Below are 18302 nucleotides of genomic sequence, written 5' to 3'. Positions count from 1 at the left end.
AGGCTGCAACATCGCCCTCCTGAGTCCCAGGCGCACCCTATGGACATCGATATACCCATGCATGAAGGATTGTGTTGATAAGATGTGCCAGAGGGCAACCGCTATTAATGATCACAAAGGCACAATTCGGCGGCGGTGACGACGAAAAGAAGGACATGGATGCATCTTTTAGGCATTCAATTGAGCACAAAGCACTCATACGACGATTCATGAATTATGAGGCTACTTCATCGACACGCATCTGCCATAGATAGCGTCCAATACCCTACCTTCGCTATTACCTACAAACATGCATGGGGGGCAAGACTCACACTATAGGATCGAAACTCGGGTTGGGTCAGTGATGCTCGACCAATGATTAAGAATCCCATAATGACAGGCATAGAACACATGACGGCGGTGCTAGACAGTCCGTAAACAGGTTACAGTCTTACTAGTGAGTGGATACGAGACACATAAGCCAAGCTCAGAAGATGGCGGCGCCAATGAGACCAATGAGACCCGTAAGGCTGTAAACACCGACGGAGGAGCCTCGGACAGCAGCGTTATGAGTAGCCGAAGGGGCAGCACTGCTACCAGAGGCAGCGCTGCTACCAGAGGCGGCAGCAGTACTGCCGGCGCTCTTGCTGGCCGCGCTGGGACCCGCAGATTGAGTACCGCTGCTTGTGGGGTTCGCCGCAGCCCTACGAAATATTCAAAACGAGGATACAGCACACTAGTTAACGCGACTTACAATGCGGGGTTGGTCGGGCTACTGCCGGTAGCTGTACCAGACTCCATGACCGAAGTATTAACGCAGCTTTTATATTTATCAATATCGGCAACAGAGATGGCGGTCGAGCACGACGCACCTGGACGAAGAGCCGGGTATAACTGACTGGGTACCAGAGTAGGCAATCTGGCCAGTGGAATCCTTGAGCGCCGTAGCGCTGTATGCCGGGTTAATTGACCACTCTTTGAAGTTGTGCCAGAAATACTCACAAGGAGGTACCCTGAGCAAGATCAGCGAGCCAAGTCATGCTGGTACCTTGTTGAACAGGGAACTCTTTGATCTGAAGGCGACATCCATCAAGAACATGATCGAAACAAGTGTTCTAAAGATGATCTTACCGGAGGGGCAGAGGGTTGTCCAGCTGCGAGAGATGTCAGAAATGCCCCATCGGCCAGACACAGCACCATAGCTTACCAGGGATGAAGGAAATATAGTAGGGAGGGGTACCACCGGACCAGGAGATGAGAATGGGCTCTGCAAGATACGTTAGACGTTGGCGACCTCAAGCAATGTTCGACGTACCGCACTCAATGACATCATTGCTATAGGATATGATACATGGCAGGATGAACACTAGATATACTGAAAAACTTTGAAAATTGCATACAGAGAATTGACCATCAGCTGCTGGCCCATGGTCAAGGGCACGATGGCGAGAAGAGCGGTGACGGCGGCGAAGGACTTCATGGCTGTATGCGTCTTGCGAAAAAGGAATGTGTAGTTTGGCCTGAATGTCGAATTGCAGGGAGCGACAAGGGGATGTCTAGACCTAAAGAGACAGTGGGGATTGCTTGAAAGTCGAGTCGAGAGTTGGGCGGGCAGTCGACGCGCAACGGCGCCTGCTATGTACGTGTTCGGAGTTTGAAACTGGATAAAACTCCGCGGCGCTCTTCGAGGGCCTTTCTCTTCTTGTGGTATCGTCATGGAGGAACAGTTCAGGAAGCGCGAGTGGTGTCGTTAAGGAGCAGCTCTGAAGACATGGAACGTTTGTCATCGCGCACAAGAAAGACAAGTATAGAGGGGGCACAAACGACAGGAACGGCGACAACGAGAACGAAATGTCACAGGCCTATCCAGCTACTCCGTCCCCCGGGGTTATGAAGAGTCGTCTGCCCGATCTTAACCAACCTCATGCTCGCGCAGTCGAATATGAAGTCCGACTCAGATCTCCCTGAGCGTGGCGTCTCGGGAATCTCCACATTGTCAATGAATGGACTAGCCTCGATCGCGCCAGGCTGCGTGGGGACGCGAAGCGATATGCGTCGTGGGGGAGGGGAAGTGGCCGAGACCAATGGGGAACCGTCCGGGAGCGCGAGGAACGCTTCAGCATACCACTCGTACCACACTTGCCGTTGATTGGTCAACCGCCATATCGTCACTTGGAGCTCGCTTTTGCTGGGAAGGTACAGGGGTTCCTGTAAGTGAGACAAGTCATCATACGCGCATAGCCGCAATGACGCGTGACATAACGCGCCTTGAACGGAAAGAACAGAGGGAACCAGCTGAGCATGTCCTTCGAGATCTTGTCCATCCTTTGGGGATGTATACTCAGCCCAACATTCCCATACAACACGGCCTCGAAATAGCCAGCAAGACCGTGAAGCGCGCCTCCATGAGGAACATGGAATGTCAGTTTCGCTGCGCGGGTATTGTGGCTATTAGTCACCGGGAGTCCTATGGTTTCCGTTAGTTCAATCACTGTCCTGAGCATGCCATTTACCAAATCACCTTGAGAATTGACGACAGCATCTCTCCTGGGATGTTCAAAATCCCAGCATTCCTGAATTTGTGGCCCACACTTTCCACTAAGCCCGCCTCCATCACCGCTAAGAATTTTGATGGATTGCAGCATGACGACATAGGGTGTCTCCAAACTCTTATCGTCCTTGCTTGCCCGTGCTTCATTGTACAGCTTCGAAGAGGAGATTGGAGCGAGATAGGCGGTGTAAGATGCTGGGATGGAGATGCCATCCGCTGGGGAGACGATCATGAACCATCACCCCACACTCATGTTCATTGTTACTCACGTTTCAGGAACCGCATTGCCCCATCCAAACATTCCGGGCTCAGCTCGTTGTCGCCAAAGGAGCCCAGAAGTTCGCTGACGAGAATGTCAACTTGCTCTGGTACGTGGATCGTACGCATATCTCCAAAGAGCAGCTGCACTTTATCGCCCCACTCATTCTGCTTTCGTTCTTGGAGCGTCACGAAAGCATTCGGGTTCTTTTCGACCACATATACGAAGCATTCTTTGTTTGTGCGTTTGATCGCGTTCAGCGACAGGGCGACCAGAGGCCCACGGCCCGCGCCGGCGACACAAAGGGTACTACGGCGAAGCATGAGCAAGAATTTCTCGAAAGCGGAGGGCACAACCTACATCCGACCCGACTTCGACCATTTCGACAGAGCCAAGAAGACGGCCTCCTCATACTGCTTGTACTTGACAGGATCTTGTTCGAAAGTTTGGTACGTAATGCTCTGCAAGTTATCCATCAAGGGCTAGTAGATTACCTGTCAGCTTGTAGTGCATGTCTGATTTTTAGGTACGCACCTGCAACGGCGCCTGCAAATAGTCCTGGTACCCTTGGGCGAAGTGCTCAACGGTCCCCTCGGTCTGCATGGCCTTCACCGCAGGACTCGCCTTCTCGAGGTGGCGCACGTATTGCGAATACGCTGCCTCGCCCCCCTTGCTATGCAATCCCGCATCCGTCCCCGAGAGAATTACGACGGGCTGCAGTTTCATAATTTCTCGGATGAAGGACTGCGTAGACTTCGGCAACACCGGATAACCTTTGGCATTGGGAATAAAGGTGGATGCAGGCAAGCATAGATGTCTCGTGGGTTCCGCGACCCATTGTCTGAGGACGTCCAAGGACGTGGGCAGTGGCGGCGTGAGATCCAGGGCTAGGACTGACATTAGTCTCTGATATCCAAGCAGTATCTGACTGTATGCACACCCAAAGTCAAGCGAGGATGGTAGTCACATATACACCGTATGGTGTCCCACATCTCCCAAGTCGCAATCGATGGGTGGTCGTCGACAAGCTTTGTGGAGGGTCCGTTCGTCGCATTCTTCGGCGAGCCGTAGTCCAGGTGGATCATCGATGGGTCGTATATTGGCATACGGACAGAAAGCTGCATGTATGGCACCGTGCTAAGGACAGAGTTGATCGCCCGAGCATAAGAGGCTACATGCTCGCGGTTGTGGGGTGGGGGGAGGATGGCGGTATGGACGTTCAGATAGGATGCATAGGCGAGTTCTTGTTGGAGAGCCTGTAAGGTTGAGAGTGAAGGGGAAGGTGATAGGCAGTGATCTGAGTGAGATGATCAAGCGTCTTGAGAGAAGAGGGGACGTACGATTTCAGCGTCGTGACGCACCCATGCATCTGTAGCATCTAGTTCCAGCCAATCTGAGAACAGGATTATAGAATTTTCTGCCTCATCTATAAACTATCTCTCAACAGGCCGTCCTCCGACACGACAGATTTCTCTACGCACCTAGTCTTGTGATAGTCACCTCATCTCCCAGGAACACAGGCCTCGACCTCCAATTTTCGGCACTCTGTTCCAGAGCTTCAGCAGCTGGACTGCCCTCAGCGGGGAGCAGGCATAGTTCGCGCCACCGCGCTTTCCACTTGTCGTTCGTGAGGGGTAGACATATACCGTCATATCCCTTTGAGCGGGCTTGCGTCGTCGCCTTTTGTGAAGGCGTCTTGCCGCTCAAGTCCTCCGCGTCAGGCTGCGCAAACCGATCTAAATGATCTAAGGTGACATGGGTCACAAAGGCTGCCATGGCCGTTGATCTACCGCGTCCCGTCCGAGTTCGTGGGGCTTTGTCCCGCGAGGGAGAAGTCGGAAAGAACGGACTCAATCATCACAAAGAGTGTAGAGGCAGATCAGGGGTTTCGGGCGCTAACGCGAAAGTTGTTTCGATAGCCAGCGCTGTGCTGGTCAGACCCGCAGCAGAGCGTCGAGCAACGTGCAGGCGGGAAGCGAGTAGAATGCACACGTCGAAAAAAAATCTTTTCTTTTCTCTACATGAAAACCACATGGTCAGACCATCATGACGAAGGGCCCTCGTCCGTTCGCGACCGCTTCGCGCCGTTCACGCCTTGTCCGTTCGCATCGTCTTCCGCACCAGCTCGCCGTTCGCCGTCCTGAGCATCTTGGCTCATGTCGTAGCCTGTCACCATCCCTTGCATGACTGCTCTACTGACGACTTCTCGTAACTCGGCGTCAGGGTCGCGGCCTTCTCGCTGCGCCCTCTCCATAATATCCTGCACCGAGTTCATGAGGCTGGAAGTTAGAGCTTCCGACGCCTGTTCTTGTGCATGTTGCGAAGGCATGCCAGAGATTTGCTGAGCTGGCACATGCGAGGCAGCCTCGCCCCCAGCAGGAGTAGGTGAAACGGACTCGAGGTAGGCAGCTACCTCTGGGGAGTCTTCTGCTAAGCAACCAGCAGGCTGCACAGAACGTCAAGAATCATATTCGCGGGTTCATAGAACTTACAGCATACCGTGAGACCTTCATGGTTGTGGTGATGAATTTCGGCTCCGCGTTCTACCAAGTAACGTGCAGTCTCCACGTTTTCTACCACGTACAGCGGTGTGTCGCCGTCTTCGTCGGTGATGTTCACGTCGCCGCCTACAGGAAGATCAAATCCATTGGCAGGCGAAGTTGCATCATGCGGCTGAATGATTGACCTTGGGAGATTAAGTAGTCGAGTACGTGCAGCTGGCCATACGAGGCCGCTGCATGCCTGCGAATAAATGTCATTGAGGGTGACTTCAGCCGTGGCCTTTGTTACGTACATCGGCGTGTAGGTGTTGGAATCTGGAATATTGGGGGAGTTGCCTAAGGTGTGTCAATATTTTTGGCCATGCTCTGTCATGACAAGGTCAAAAGTCGGCACCTTGCTGAACAAGTGCCTGCGTCAACGGTTAACGACAAAGCATGCTCCGAGGCACTTATGACGCACTTGCACCCGTGCGAGGTCTCCATCGCCGGCGGCGACCCAGATATTTTTCTCCTGTTGCACTCGAGTGGGCACGGGCATGATGGTGTCCCGTGAAGATGGGTCCAGTCAACAATGATCGAAGAATTGTGGCGCTTTAGCGCTCAGAGATAAGATAACCTTTCCGATTGTGGAAAATGTGCTTTGACGTACAATACGTTCTTCCTCGAGGTGGAGGTAAAAGTGTTATGGTCCTACTTGCTTTCTGACGCACTAATGCAAGTAGTAGCTGCGGTGCTTATCCGTCATCCCCCCTTTTTCTTAACATTGAGGGCACGAGCCGTGTGCTGAAGTTTGCGCAGCTGCGCTTTTCTATCGGGCCGCGCCCCAATTCGCCAAGGCTTCTAGCCGATTCCTACGGTTATTTCGCCATAGTGTCGGCAAAACCTAGCCTTTCTTTGTATGGCGAAATCTTCACCGCAACTAATACTCCCCGAGCCTTCAAATGAGTCCTCAGGTGCTTACCCGACTGCAGTCGCGTGAGGGGTTTCAAATTTTCCCACTACAAGAGGCCCTGCAGTCAATGGCTATTCGCCGCCCAAGACCATCGCGCCCACTGCTCGTCGAATGGATGACTTGGACGGTAGCTGGCGTCATCATGGGCAGCTCGGGATGGGACACGATTCGCGATGTGTACACGATCGAGACTTCATCTGATCATAGTGATGCCCGGCGGTCATTGTGTACACGATCGGACTGCATCGCGTATAGAGTACAGATCGACGCTGTCGCGGGAGACACTACGCAGATGCGGTGCTCGCGCTCGCTGCCAACGTCGTCCTCGAGCCTCTGCGCTCGTCGGTGTGAACGACGAGCGATATCGTGCGCGCTAGGCGAAACAGGGGTGTCCGGATGCGGCTGGTTCACAGCCTAGGCAGCCGTCCTGCGCCCGCAAGGCAGACTTTTGCGCTCCGGAAGCCGGTGATTTTGTCCCACACTCCGCGGGCCCTAATGGCGACGCGCAGCATGGACAGCTGGCAAACGTTGAGACAGGCGTGGCCTGCAAAGGACACCGCCTTTGCTGCTCGCGGCGGGGTGCGGCGGCGTCTGAGGCGGGGCTCGAGGGTAGGGAGGACCCTGGCTGACCCTGGGCGTCGAAGGAGACAACAGAGGCTGATCTGCAGAAGCGGATCTCATGATCGAGGGCGGATCTTCCTTTTCATTGAACGCCGGTGCCCAAACTGGGGCGGGGGAAAGATACTCTCACTCTGCGCTTGTGCGGTCAGACCCTTGGTCACCCTCGCGCGAAAAGCGTTGCAACACACCCGTGCAGCGGAAGTGAAATTCGGTGGGAGAGCAGCGGCCTCGAGGTTTGCAGAATGCCCTCGCGTGGCCAGGCTCGAGGCTCGGGAAAGATAAGCCGCCGCTGTTCACGCCCGGGCACGTCTCTGTCCAACCGCCGAGACTAGCACTGAATATGGCCATCCGTGTCTTGTGGCTTTGTCTCTGTGGCACCCAGTGGCAAAAAACAAGGGCTCGCTGCATTTTTTTGTGAGCTGCCGTGTGAGCGCGGTAGAGACAGGCACCGCTGATAGCCTCGAGTGCGGTGTGATCGAATTGAGCGCGGACAGAGTCGTCTCCTCTGGCTTGCGGTCCGATGACCTTGCCTGGTTGCTTCGTGCGTCCGAGTGGGCTTACAAGGTTGTGTGGCCGCTGCGCACTGACTTGTCCCGCACCAGCCCCTGTCTCTTGCTCCTGTGCATAGTTGGAGCGGCAGCGCCGGATTCAGCTCGCCCTTTTGCAGCCAGCCTGTTCGTGGCCAGCACAAAACCTTCATCTTGGCCTGGATACTCTACCACCTCTTTAACTAGGACTGGCCCTACTCTACTCTGCTCTCTAGTGAGGTTTTACCCTATATCCTTGTCATGAGCTTCTTTTCCTCGCAGCGAGGATTCGACCATTCCGATTTCTCCAGAGTGTCCATGAGCACTCTCGACTCTTTCGACAACCTTTCTCCACATCCCCTACAGTCTGTACTCCAGGGATCGAGTCCACAGGACTCAAATCACGCTGCGCAGCTCGCCGATCAGACACACACTTTACCGAAAGTCGGCCAAACTCGTTGCTGTGAGTCTCTCCGTTTCGTCTCCAGACGATCGTGCATCGATCGCGGAGTTCACACCGTCATACCCTCCTCTCTCGACTTGTAATGCTGACCGTCCTTCTCACTTACAGACTGGGCTCTGCTCACATCGAACCTCAATTTCGTGTACACGGACCCCGTGCTACAGAGTCACCTTGGAGAACAGGTTGATGTGCTGACTGGCAAGTCCCTCCTGACCTTCGTGCACCCAGACGAACAAACGTCAGCACGAAACGACCTCGGAGGCGTGTTGGAGAGCAGGACCTTGCATGGCAGCGTCACCCGGTGCGCAGGATTTCGTGTCGTGCGAACCCCTAACGGACGCTGACATATTCTTCGATATTCGCTGTCGTCTTCAGCGTACGTTTCTTACGGCTTTCGCGTGTCCTTCGTACCCTCGGGCACGAAGGTCCCGGCCCGGACTGGCAAGATGCCGAGAAAATTGTGCTGGACGACAACTACATGGCCGTGGACATAGTCATCAATTGGGCTGCAGACGGCGTGGTGCTGTGCTTCATCCACGCTGTTGTCGACATCTCGGACCGTGACAATGATGAAGTCAACAAGACCGGGTGGACTAATTGGTGCGGCACGCCGTACATGAGCGAACAGCAAGTCCAACTCCTGCACAGCCGGCTCATGGAGCACATACCCCCGCCACCATCCATGGACCGCGTGTTTCAGATTCTTTTGAACGAACAAGACCGACCCTTGTGGGCCAGCTGGCCTCCCGAACGCCAACAAGTACAAGGAGGACCCGACGCTAAGGACTTTGCCAAACTCGCGGGCCAGGTCTCCATCGGCAACACTTCAAACGCGACGGACGCTAAAACAAGCTGCACTCGGCGTTACAAAGCCCAACAGAGCATGTCTTACGGCAACGAAGGTTCTCGCGACGTGGAAAGTATCTTTATACCCTACGGTACGCATAATTCGTTTCGATCACCCCGGCTACAGCTCATTGTGCGGCACTAGGTTCTATTATCTTCGCCTGCCATAAAGTGAACCCGTACAGCAAAAGTAGCTCTTACTCACCACACGCCGCGCCGCAGTATTACCACGAGTCAGCATACAACCTTCCACCTTTGCACGTTCCATCGCCCTACCACGGCTACCCCCCGCAGGCGTCGCCATCTCCATACCCCTCTCAGAACTGGTCTGCAAGCTCTGAAGACAGCACACAGCCCTCCTACAATCAGTGGACGTCTCAGAACGGCCCCATGTCGTCGTCGCCCTCGATCAGCAATATGCGTACATCGACGTATGGGCATACCCAGCAGCCACAGCCGCAGGCGCAGCATCATTGGTCATCCAATCCGCCATCCTATATGGAGTCGAATGGCGGTGCGTACCCGTTCCCGCCGGCAAGCGTGCCTTACAGTGGCACTCCCCCTGCCCCCACCCCCGCCAACGATGGCTCACCTGCCCCCGTTGAAGACGTTGTCCCAGCATCCTCGAGAGCCAGCAATCGACGCACGTCGAAGGAGTCGTTCACGAACGGCGGTCGAGGCTCGGGCAACCCACCCGTGGGTGTGCCCAAGTGCAGCAGCTGTGGCGTGACGCACAGTCCGGAATGGAGGAAAGGTCCGAGCGGCAAGAAAGACCTGTGCAACGCGTGAGCCCATTCGCAATCTGTCTGTTAGGGTACGGATACTAATCTGCCGGATTCGGCTTCTCAGGTGCGGGCTGCGCTACGCCCGTTCACGTGCGAAGAAAGAGGGCGGTACCACACGCCGGCGTAAGGACAAGGTTATGAATGCCATGTCGAACAAGTCCGATCACTCGCCCTCCGCGTCGCCCGTGAACATGCCTTTTCCACCTACTCCCCGCCGTAGCGGCGTGTACGACGACATGCAGTTCCTAGCAGGTGGGCAGGTGCCTCCCTCTGCGAGTGATGCCTTCGCCGCCCAGCAAGCACACGCAGAGCTAAACGGGATGAAGCATTCGCCTTCTCCGACCGCGCAGGCAGCTTTTGCCGCCTACCACCCGGCGCCACCGGAGCAACATAGCTCGCATCCACATGATCACCGTCAGCATTTCGCGCAGCATGGTTTCTACGGCCATCTGCCCAGCATCGAGCTACCACACGGCAGCCAGGGCACAACTCTTCCCCGACTGGATGCTGCTATGCAACTCCCCACAAGGCTGTCGCCGTCCATGCATTCGCCGGCCTCCCCAGCCCCGCAGGCGCACTTCTCGTCGACGCCATACGACCACGAGAGACGACGTGATAAGGGGTACGAGTCCATCGCTCTCCCTCCCACGCCGATTGCTGCCGACGGTAGGGTTGGTGGAAAGTATTAAGCACTGCAAATTCTTTGGTGTCCTCCCTCTGGTTTATTTGATTTTCCTTTGATCAGGCGACTGCAGTGTGGTCGCCCGGCCGTTTCTGCCTTCTCCACTCTTCTCCACTCTTCCTCTCCCAATTCTTTATTCTCGCGCACATATCTATCCAACTGTGTTTATAGCGCTTTTGTATGAATCAAGAGGGACATTTGTGATCCGTTTTACTGTATTTACGTTAAATAAATGACAGGATAGACATTCGCGAGCTTTGGGGCCTGGCGCGGCCCACCTCCGATCGATCACCCGCCAGAAATCGTCCTGAATCTCGCCATGCTAATCTGGAGGCTGTTGAACGTTGTGTACGGCCGACATCGCTTTCTGCCGAGTCATCGCCAGGGTCCTCGTAAGCCTGGCCACACTGGTTGACTGTGCGAAACTCCTGCCGCTTCGGGTACGCCTTTGATCTCGACGAGGTCATAGCACTGCGGCCCACATAATTGCATCTCCTCACTCACTTTCCACCATGGCTACGTCCCCTGCCGAAGCGACTGAGAAGAAAGAAGAGACATCAGGGCCACAAGAGACCGCTCCTCCGCCAAGGTGAGGCATTCCCTATCCATTCAGCTGTCTATGAACTGAGGTTCTTCTGGTCGTCTGCAGGGAGAAGGCCGCACGGGTTGCGGTTGTCGAGCCACCTAGCGCAAACAACGGAGACTCGAGCGACGAGGAGCAGCAAGATGAGGAAATGGGGGAGCCAGATGTGGAAGATGAACAGATATTGGAGGATTTGCCGGACGACACACAGGTAGCGTACGGTACCCTGTTCATACGATGGGCATTACACTGATAGTCGATAGGAAATAGACATCATACACTCTAAGCTCTTCTCGACCAGCAAATTAGGCCTGCAGCGCTTTCAATGCCTCAAGAGGCTATGTTTGCGACAAAACTACATCTCAGTAATTGACCCTGAAGCACTAGCTCCTCTCAAAGAACTAGAGGAGCTGGATCTCTACGACAATCGCATCAAAAATGTCGGAGATGCACTTAATACTCTTTCGAGCTTGCAGTCAGTGCCAGCATCAAGTGAGGTCGTGTCCTTAGTGCTCATTTGCCACAGAGTTCTTGACTTGTCCTTCAACAACCTCAAGCATGTACCTAATTCCCTGGACCGCCTCACCTCACTCCGGACAATCTACTTCGTACAAAACCGGATCTCTCACATCGAGGGCTTGGGTGGTGTTGGCCGTACGCTTCGAAGTCTGGAGCTGGGCGGCAACAGGATACGCGTGTGTACTTCATTTTACCACTCAAACCCTAACTGACAAGCCTCATGCCGGTTAGAGAATAGAGGGGCTTGAGGCCCTGGGGAATCTAGACGAGCTTTGGCTGGGTAAGAATAAGATTGCAAAGCTAGAGGTGGGTACTCCTGCTGGTACGAGCCATGAGACTTACAATGCTATCGGCACTTAGGGCTTGAATACGCTCAAGAAGCTAAAGATATTGTCTATACAATCGAACCGTATCACAAAACTGGAGGGGCTTGAGGAGCTCCAAAGCTTGGAGGAGATGTACATTAGTCACAACGGCATCAAGAAGATAGAGGGTATCGAGAAGAACGTAAGAGTTACTCCCGAAATCTGTTCGTACGGGCATCTCACAGCCTACACTAGCTCAATCTTCGCACCATCGACATCGGCAATAACCTTATTACCGAGCTTGAGAATGTCTCACATCTTGAGAACCTTGAAGAACTATGGGTAAGCGTTACTACCCTTCTGCGCTATACATATTCACACAGCCCTCTTCAGATGAGCTACAACCAGGTTGACACGCTCCAAGCTTTGGAACCACAACTTAAACACATCCAAACCCTTGAGACTGTATATCTCGAGGGTAACCCAGTCCAAGCGAAAGAAGGAGCTCATTACCGACGAAAGGTCATACTGGCCCTGCCTCAGCTGAAGCAGTTGGATGCTACGTGAGTCTTTTCTGCGCTATACGTCATACCTTACTTACAGTTGCCCAGATACGTGAAGCAGGCGTGAGGTCGTCTTGGCCTAGTGTTCTCCCGCTCGGTACGGGCTTGCCCACCTTGCTACATCTAGGATAAAAATGCACTGGATTGACAACGCAGACCGCTCAAGTACAAGGACATCTTGATCGAGAACAGCAACGATCGTGCCTCCCCTCTTCGTTCCGCACCTGTGCCGCCTGCCCGCCCGTCAATCTTTAGCTTATCATCACCGTCCATTCTTGTCTATCAGCCAGATCATCAGAGTGTCTTCCTGGAATGAACAACCGATCGTTGTTCAGGGTCCATGTTTCTGCCTCGTTGCGTAGGTCTATGTTTGCGAGCACCGGTGGGTCCATGATGAAGCCGTAAACTCCTGTCAGCCAGGGCGCCGGCCGCCCAAGGCTTCTGGCGCGCACGGACGGAGATGGTGCCTTGGTGTGCCCCACGGTTCTGCTAGGGCACCGTGGGAGTCCTTCCGCCGCCAGAAGACCGGCCCCGGTAACTGTGCTGCTACTCGCGACCGCTTTCTATGGCTTGGTCTGCTATGTAGGCTTCGTCGTTAGCCTCTGGTTGATCGTGCGCAGAGTCAGCGGCTCTTGACGCATGCGCGTCGTCGGTATCGGACGGGGGTGCCGCGCCCGTTCTCGGCTGCGATGATTCCTCGTCAGACTGCACGAACTTGCGCTTTAGCGAGTAGTGCTTCATGAAAAGCACTGAAGAGAGCGTTGAGATGTGCGATCTGATGTGCAGTAACAGACTCACCCATGATGAAAGAGAGACCTAGCAAAGGTGTGTCGAGGATCCAAATGACTGCTATGCTCTTGGTGTATGCGTGCTGCACCAAATTGCGAAGGGAGATAGGCTACAACAGAAGCCTCTGTCCAGCGTGTACGGCAAGAATACGTTCATAGTCACTAACCTGTATGTTCTTCAATTCCCGGACGCTGTCGGCAATTCCTGAGCTGGAAGTGTCAATATTCAACCCTGGCACTCCTTGCAAGCGTCGGCGAATTTCCTGGGACAGTCATGAGTGACGATAGCCACTGCTACGAGCTCGACGATGCTCACGCTCGTCCAAATTGCTTGTCCGACAGAGACGCCGATGGTCGAGCCTAGCTGTCTTACCAAACCGACGGTCGCTGTGCTCGTCGCCATGTCTTTGTTTGGCATGGCGGCCTGCATGGCTACACAGGTGGGAAAAAGAGGCCGCCAAACCCAATTCCAGAGATCAGAGGGTATATCTCCTGTGTTGCACTACAAAGAATTATATAAACTGTTGAGTTCCGCGATGGAGCAGCTCACATTGATGACGTATTGGTGAGCAGGGTCATCAGACCGAAACCCAGTGTCATGACGGCCTTGTTTCGACAGTCAGCATCCGACGTTTGCTAACACATAGCATACGCACGAAAGAAACAGCCATAATACGCCTGACGTCCCCAAGGATGTTGACTAAGAACCCTACGATGAACGATGCTATGCATGCACCAAGACAGAAAGGGAGCATCCTGATATGGATTCAGCATCAAGAATCCGATGCAGGTGCGCTGCAAGGACGTACTTCACGCCAGCGAGCGTCGCAGACGCCCCGAGAGCTTGGTAGTAGACCGGTAGGTAGTAAGAAGCTAACGGAGCTAAGCGTGTTGTGCGGCAACGTATGGGTTGTCAATCGCACCTGCAAAGAACGCGAAAGCGTGCAGGAAGACCGTGATCAGAATGATCGCAGTGGTCCGTGTCTAGAAACCGGGGTGAGCCCGCAGGATACTGAAAGGGTGGGGCGGACATACTCTGAATAGTCGTGGAGGGATAATTGGGGATCTACTCGTGAAGCATTCCCATATCGCCGCAATGACGAGGACAGCGCCGCCAACTATCAGCAAAGTGATAGTCGCCGGCGATTTCCCTGGAGCCGCAGCGTCAGATTAAGTTTGCGTTAATTAAGCAGACAACGCACAGCTTGTCTCGCCTTGATTAAATCCTAGAAGCAGGCAGACTACGCCTGTTATCAATAATACTAGGCCCTGGAAATCGAACTCTGCCATGTGTTGTCGGAAAGATTTGTCGTTTTGTAAGGGATTGAAATGCAATGAGGAAACGAGGAGGGCGAGGGCGATGCCGCCTGTGGGCCTAGTGCGGTTGTTAAGCGAAGATAAAATCGAGGTGCTACTCCATCACCTACAAGTTAATCCAAAAGCACCTAGCGAAAGGAAGTGAGCGCAATGCACTTCTAAATTAAAAATGAGAATAATAAAACCAACCATCTCCAAGATGCGTGATCCGATAGAGCTCCTCCCACAAGTGGTCCAACAATGCTGTGCGAGGTTTAGCAACTAAACTGGAAGTGATCCAGGAGGACGCACGAAGCGATGCCCCAGAGGGCCCCAGTGTAACCACCGAAGGTCCCACGTCTGATAATTTTTGTTAACCATATACGGTGGGACTTGAATATTGCACAAGCTCACTTTTCGAGCGGGACTATGTCACCGATAACGATGTTCACCATCTGCAGGATACCTGAGATAGGTGGAGCTCAAAAATCGCCAACGCATAAAATGGGTAAAAGTCTCACCGCCTCCGCCAATGCCTTGAATAGCGCGAGCGGCGATGAGCCACGTCATATTCTGAGCAGCGCCACATAGTGCAGAACCAATCTGCGCGAGATCAATCAACATTCCAGGTAGAGAGAAGGTGCAGGAACATACCAAGAACAAGACTATTATTGGATACAGGACGGCTTTGCGTCCAACGAGATCAGATACTTTGCCATAGAGCGGACTCATGGCTGCTGTCGCAAGTAGATAGGCACTAGGAGAGCTCGGTTCACTGAACGTCCCCACACCGGATAGACGACAAGGCGCACCTGCCAACCCAAGAGTAATCTTTCCCGCCACGCAAGTCGGCGACTATTGTGGGTAAAGCAGTGGCCACACTGTGTGCGTGCGTAAGACATCTTGCCTGGGGGATGATGAACGCGGGCTTACATCGTCTCATCTAAGGCCGCCTGAGGGCCAGGACATGACGTCTGTAAGCCAACCTATGACAATAGAAAAACAAATTCGTATACCAGAAATGTAGTGAGGAGAAGGGCGAAAAACACTAATGGAATGTGATTCTTCGGAAGCACCTGTTCTTCGTCTTGCCACGATCTCGTTGGTGCGGGGTCTGAAGCCAGAACAGAAGTTGAGGCGTTGGGGCTGTCATCTTTGTCGGGTTCACTTCTCGTCGTTTGCTCTTCGATGTCGTCCATGCAGTCAGAGGGGGGAAACCGAGGAGCGTCTCGGGACAACTGAGGACACTGCATGAGACACCGGGACGACCGACCAGTGGAAGGACGCACCTGAGTCTCTCCGCCCATTGTAACCGTCATGATGCAACTAAATCAATCATACGCAGCTGACTACGATACTCCGGAGCCTCGGCGCAACTGGAAGGCTGTCTGGACGTCACCAGGCGGGTCGTATGAGCTGGCAAAGTCGGGGGATAGTGATGTAATATGAGACACGGGTCGCGGCAGGCTGCTGGAGACATGTTCAGCGTACGGGGTTTTCAGCGCGACTGAGCGCATATCCGGACTCACTGGAGTCGTTCCAATCCGTCTGCCGCAGAAAAGAAGCCTCTCAAATGGCCTGAATGCGGGGCGCCACAAAGTTCCTTACCACGTGATACGGCGCCTAGATCACGTCGCTCTGGACCACGCGCTTCCGACTTTGGCCACTTCTGCACATCGTACCTCTATCGAGCGTCATGGCCCCAGCAAACAAGGCTCGCGCTGCCGGTGTGAGCGCAAGCTCCTTCCTCGACCTCAAAGCCGAGCTCGCCAAGAAGGAGGAGCAGTTTACAAGGGACAAGGCGGCAGGCAAGAGCACCAGTCTCGTCGGAGGCGTGAAGCGACCTGACAAAGTGCGTACGTATGTTTCATGATGCAGGTGTACGCCTTAGTGACAGCTCCGGCGTCGCATAGAAACCCACGAAATGGGGAACGTCTAACAAAGGAGTCAACGAACGGGCGGCAAGAGACGTCGAGCTCGAAGAGATCAGCAGACCTACCCTGGAAGCAGCGCGGGCCGCTCTCGAAAGGAAGGCCCAGATATACGAGAAACTCGCCAAAGGGAAGAGTGGGGGTTTGAACGAGAAGCAGTACGAGACTTTGTTGGTCGATGTAAGTCTGCCTGGTGATTTGCGCTGCGCCAGCCACTCATGCAAACGCAGTTCGACTCTAAGCCAATAGACCCCTACGAATCAGACAGCGATGATGTAGACGAGTCTCTGACCGTTCCAAGGTCTTCAGAACATGACGTGCGTAATGCATGACGATCTTCATGACCGAAAAACTCACGGTCAAGAGATTTAGGATGATCCCATCGTAGAATATGAAGACGAGTTTGGTAGGGCTCGTACCGGACGGCGCTCGGAGATACCAAGGCATCTTCTCCCGTCAGACCAGAAGGAGGATGTGGACGACATAGATCCCTACGTGATATGTACGTCCCATGTTGCGAGCGTTTGGGCTTTCTACTCACCTGTTCCTTATAGATAATCCTGTCAATCACTTCCCTACCTACCAACCCTCCGAGGAAAAGATCCAAGAAATACAAGCATCTTTGCTGGAGGAAGATAACCCTCTCAACATCCACTACGATGCCAGTCAGGAGAATCGCGCGAAAGGCGCAGGGTTCTACCAATTCTCCGGCGACGAAGAAACCCGCAGGAAGCAGATGGAAGAGCTGCAGAAAGTGCGAGAGGAGACGGAGAAGGTACGACAGGAGACGGGTGCAATGGACGTCAGGCCTGGAGAGGTGGAAGGATTGGCTACGACGGAGGGCCGAGGAGGTGCTGTCATATCCCAAAAGAGTCGCGCGCAAGAGAAGCGAAAACGGGAAATCGAAGAGCGAAGAAGACTGCTAGAGGCGAAGAGGCGGAAGAAGGACCCGGCCGCGAACGTACCTGGGCTGTCGGGGAACGATGAAACACCGAGCTTCAGCATGCCTCCAGGTGATAACGATGAACCAGAACGTCCGCCACCAAAGAAGAAGCTCGTCCTGGAGATCACTCAGAAGTCGCAAGATCCTTTCGCTGCGTTGGAAGCGCGTGTCGAACCGGATACCAGTAAAGGGAAACAACCCGTGAGGGCCGTGCAGGACGCGGACGCGTTCTTGGCTAGCCTCGAACGAGACATTATGGCAAAGAAGAGCTAGTTTACAACACACTAGATGGGACACGTATGCAGACACATCCTCGTTTGTGCTTCTAGTTTTCCTGCTAATTACACTTCCTTCAAGCGTTCCCGTGCTTCTTGAACCAATCTTTCTGGACAAACCAGACTGTACCGCATACCCTCCTTGATATACTCGACGCACGTCTCACCTCTCTTCTCGAACCTCTGCTTCACACCTTCCTTACCAGAGATAATGTCCTGTATAAACGCCTTCGCCGCCGTTAGCACATCCCGTGCGGGCCGCCCCGCTGTGACGTGCCCTGCGCAAATCACCGCCGGCTTCTCCTTTCCGACCAGGTCGATGAGCATGTCGACGGAGTGCATCCAGTCGACGATCGAACCCTCGTTCGGGAAGATGATGTGCGCCCACTCGTAGAGCGTGTCGCCGACGTACAGCACACGCTCGTCCTCGTCCCACACCGCGAGCTCGTCGGGCGTGTGTCCGGGCGTGTGCAGCGCGATCACGTTCGCGGGCCAGACGTCGCGCAGGCGTTCGCGGTGCTGCACGAGGGTCGGCGTGTACTTTGGAGTGGGGATGTTCAGGGAGTCGCAGAGGGAGTGGCGGGGGAGGTTCTCTGGTGTGATGAAGGAAGGGGTGTGCCCGGAGGCGAGGATGGTGGAGTCCTCTGCGAATTGCTCGACGCCGACTGTTCATCGGCCGTGAGCAAAGTCATCATTCAGCTGCGCGTATACGCGTGTACAGGACGTACGGATGTGATCGTAGTGGCAGTGTGTTAAGAGCACCGCATACCGCAGAGCTCCCCCGGGATTCAGCGGCAGGTTGTCGTTGCCTGGAATCTTGACCGTCTCGATGTACTCACGGAGGCTCCTGAGGTCGATCTCCTCGTCGTCGGTCGCACCCCCGCAACCCGTGTCGATCACCAGGATCACCCCCTGCTCTGGGATCAGTTTGGC

At 54.2% G+C, this 18302-nt stretch overlaps 6 protein-coding genes across 6 annotated transcripts; 2 read left to right on the top strand and 4 right to left on the bottom strand.

The window, feature by feature from the left end:
- Positions 1-300: 300 nt before the first annotated feature.
- On the bottom strand, positions 301-1553 carry PHACADRAFT_252374 (uncharacterized protein). Its single transcript, XM_007393480.1, has 8 exons — positions 1380-1553; positions 1295-1314; positions 1187-1246; positions 1111-1133; positions 982-1052; positions 852-929; positions 734-799; positions 301-683 (listed from the first exon to the last, which is right to left on the bottom strand). Exons 1-8 carry the CDS (start codon positions 1457-1459, stop codon positions 467-469), a joined length of 615 nt encoding a protein of 204 aa, XP_007393542.1. The 5' UTR covers positions 1460-1553; the 3' UTR covers positions 301-466.
- Positions 1554-1833: 280 nt separating this feature from the next.
- Positions 1834-4565, bottom strand: PHACADRAFT_193338 (uncharacterized protein; the record flags this gene model as incomplete). Its single annotated transcript, XM_007393479.1, has 9 exons — positions 1834-2187; positions 2238-2446; positions 2501-2746; positions 2800-3098; positions 3150-3271; positions 3324-3676; positions 3730-4045; positions 4130-4215; positions 4271-4565. The coding sequence occupies 9 exons, from the start codon at positions 4563-4565 to the stop codon at positions 1834-1836; spliced, it is 2280 nt and encodes a 759-aa protein (XP_007393541.1).
- A 201-nt stretch (positions 4566-4766) lies between these two features.
- PHACADRAFT_139937 (uncharacterized protein) lies at positions 4767-5888 on the bottom strand. The gene is made up of 6 exons (XM_007393478.1): positions 5751-5888; positions 5685-5700; positions 5584-5626; positions 5476-5531; positions 5289-5416; positions 4767-5235 (listed from the first exon to the last, which is right to left on the bottom strand). The coding sequence occupies exons 1-6, from the start codon at positions 5826-5828 to the stop codon at positions 4834-4836; spliced, it is 723 nt and encodes a 240-aa protein (XP_007393540.1). The 5' UTR covers positions 5829-5888; the 3' UTR covers positions 4767-4833.
- A 1484-nt stretch (positions 5889-7372) lies between these two features.
- PHACADRAFT_182583 (uncharacterized protein) lies at positions 7373-10419 on the top strand. The gene is made up of 5 exons (XM_007393477.1): positions 7373-7853; positions 7962-8154; positions 8229-8791; positions 8827-9484; positions 9549-10419. The coding sequence occupies exons 1-5, from the start codon at positions 7652-7654 to the stop codon at positions 10171-10173; spliced, it is 2241 nt and encodes a 746-aa protein (XP_007393539.1). The 5' UTR covers positions 7373-7651; the 3' UTR covers positions 10174-10419.
- Positions 10420-10996: 577 nt separating this feature from the next.
- On the bottom strand, positions 10997-15419 carry PHACADRAFT_171473 (uncharacterized protein; the record flags this gene model as incomplete). Its single annotated transcript, XM_007393476.1, has 26 exons — positions 10997-11224; positions 11276-11444; positions 11500-11574; positions 11629-11775; positions 11829-11915; positions 11967-12136; positions 12185-12885; positions 12935-13034; positions 13092-13187; positions 13241-13316; positions 13361-13426; positions 13475-13530; positions 13581-13680; positions 13734-13797; positions 13848-13908; positions 13960-14075; positions 14127-14299; positions 14352-14369; positions 14431-14484; positions 14533-14580; positions 14635-14686; positions 14742-14823; positions 14875-14977; positions 15033-15101; positions 15154-15173; positions 15237-15419. 20 exons carry the CDS (start codon positions 15417-15419, stop codon positions 12683-12685), a joined length of 1740 nt encoding a protein of 579 aa, XP_007393538.1. The 3' UTR covers positions 10997-11224; positions 11276-11444; positions 11500-11574; positions 11629-11775; positions 11829-11915; positions 11967-12136; positions 12185-12682.
- Positions 15420-15916: 497 nt separating this feature from the next.
- On the top strand, positions 15917-18134 carry PHACADRAFT_116951 (uncharacterized protein; the record flags this gene model as incomplete). The annotated part of the gene is made up of 5 exons (XM_007393475.1): positions 15917-16072; positions 16134-16331; positions 16382-16468; positions 16524-16653; positions 16706-18134. 5 exons carry the CDS (start codon positions 15917-15919, stop codon positions 17365-17367), a joined length of 1233 nt encoding a protein of 410 aa, XP_007393537.1. The 3' UTR covers positions 17368-18134.
- Positions 18135-18302: the final 168 nt, after the last annotated feature.

Source organism: Phanerochaete carnosa, assembly GCF_000300595.1.
Source record: "Phanerochaete carnosa HHB-10118-sp unplaced genomic scaffold PHACAscaffold_3, whole genome shotgun sequence".
Taxonomy (NCBI): Eukaryota; Fungi; Basidiomycota; class Agaricomycetes; order Polyporales; family Phanerochaetaceae; genus Phanerochaete; species Phanerochaete carnosa.
The sequence above is the reverse complement of the archived record's forward strand: the minus strand, read 5'-3'. Positions and strand labels throughout refer to the sequence as shown.

Coding starts and splice junctions, on each gene's coding strand:
- PHACADRAFT_252374 (XM_007393480.1), bottom strand. CDS start 1,459: ATGAAGTCCTTCGCCGCCGTCACCGCTCTTCTCGCCATCGTGCCCTTG. Junction 1,315..1,379: donor CAGCTGATGGTCAATTCTCT/GTATGCAATTTT, acceptor CATATCCTATAG/CAATGATGTCATTGAGTGCG. Junction 930..981: donor CTTGCTCAGGGTACCTCCTT/GTGAGTATTTCT, acceptor CCCGGCATACAG/CGCTACGGCGCTCAAGGATT.
- PHACADRAFT_139937 (XM_007393478.1), bottom strand. CDS start 5,828: ATGCCCGTGCCCACTCGAGTGCAACAGGAGAAAAATATCTGGGTCGCC. Junction 5,532..5,583: donor TCCAACACCTACACGCCGAT/GTACGTAACAAA, acceptor ATTTATTCGCAG/GCATGCAGCGGCCTCGTATG. Junction 5,236..5,288: donor ACAACCATGAAGGTCTCACG/GTATGCTGTAAG, acceptor CGTTCTGTGCAG/CCTGCTGGTTGCTTAGCAGA.
- PHACADRAFT_182583 (XM_007393477.1), top strand. CDS start 7,652: ATGAGCTTCTTTTCCTCGCAGCGAGGATTCGACCATTCCGATTTCTCC. Junction 7,854..7,961: donor AGTCGGCCAAACTCGTTGCT/GTGAGTCTCTCC, acceptor TCTCACTTACAG/ACTGGGCTCTGCTCACATCG. Junction 9,485..9,548: donor AAGAAAGACCTGTGCAACGC/GTGAGCCCATTC, acceptor TCGGCTTCTCAG/GTGCGGGCTGCGCTACGCCC.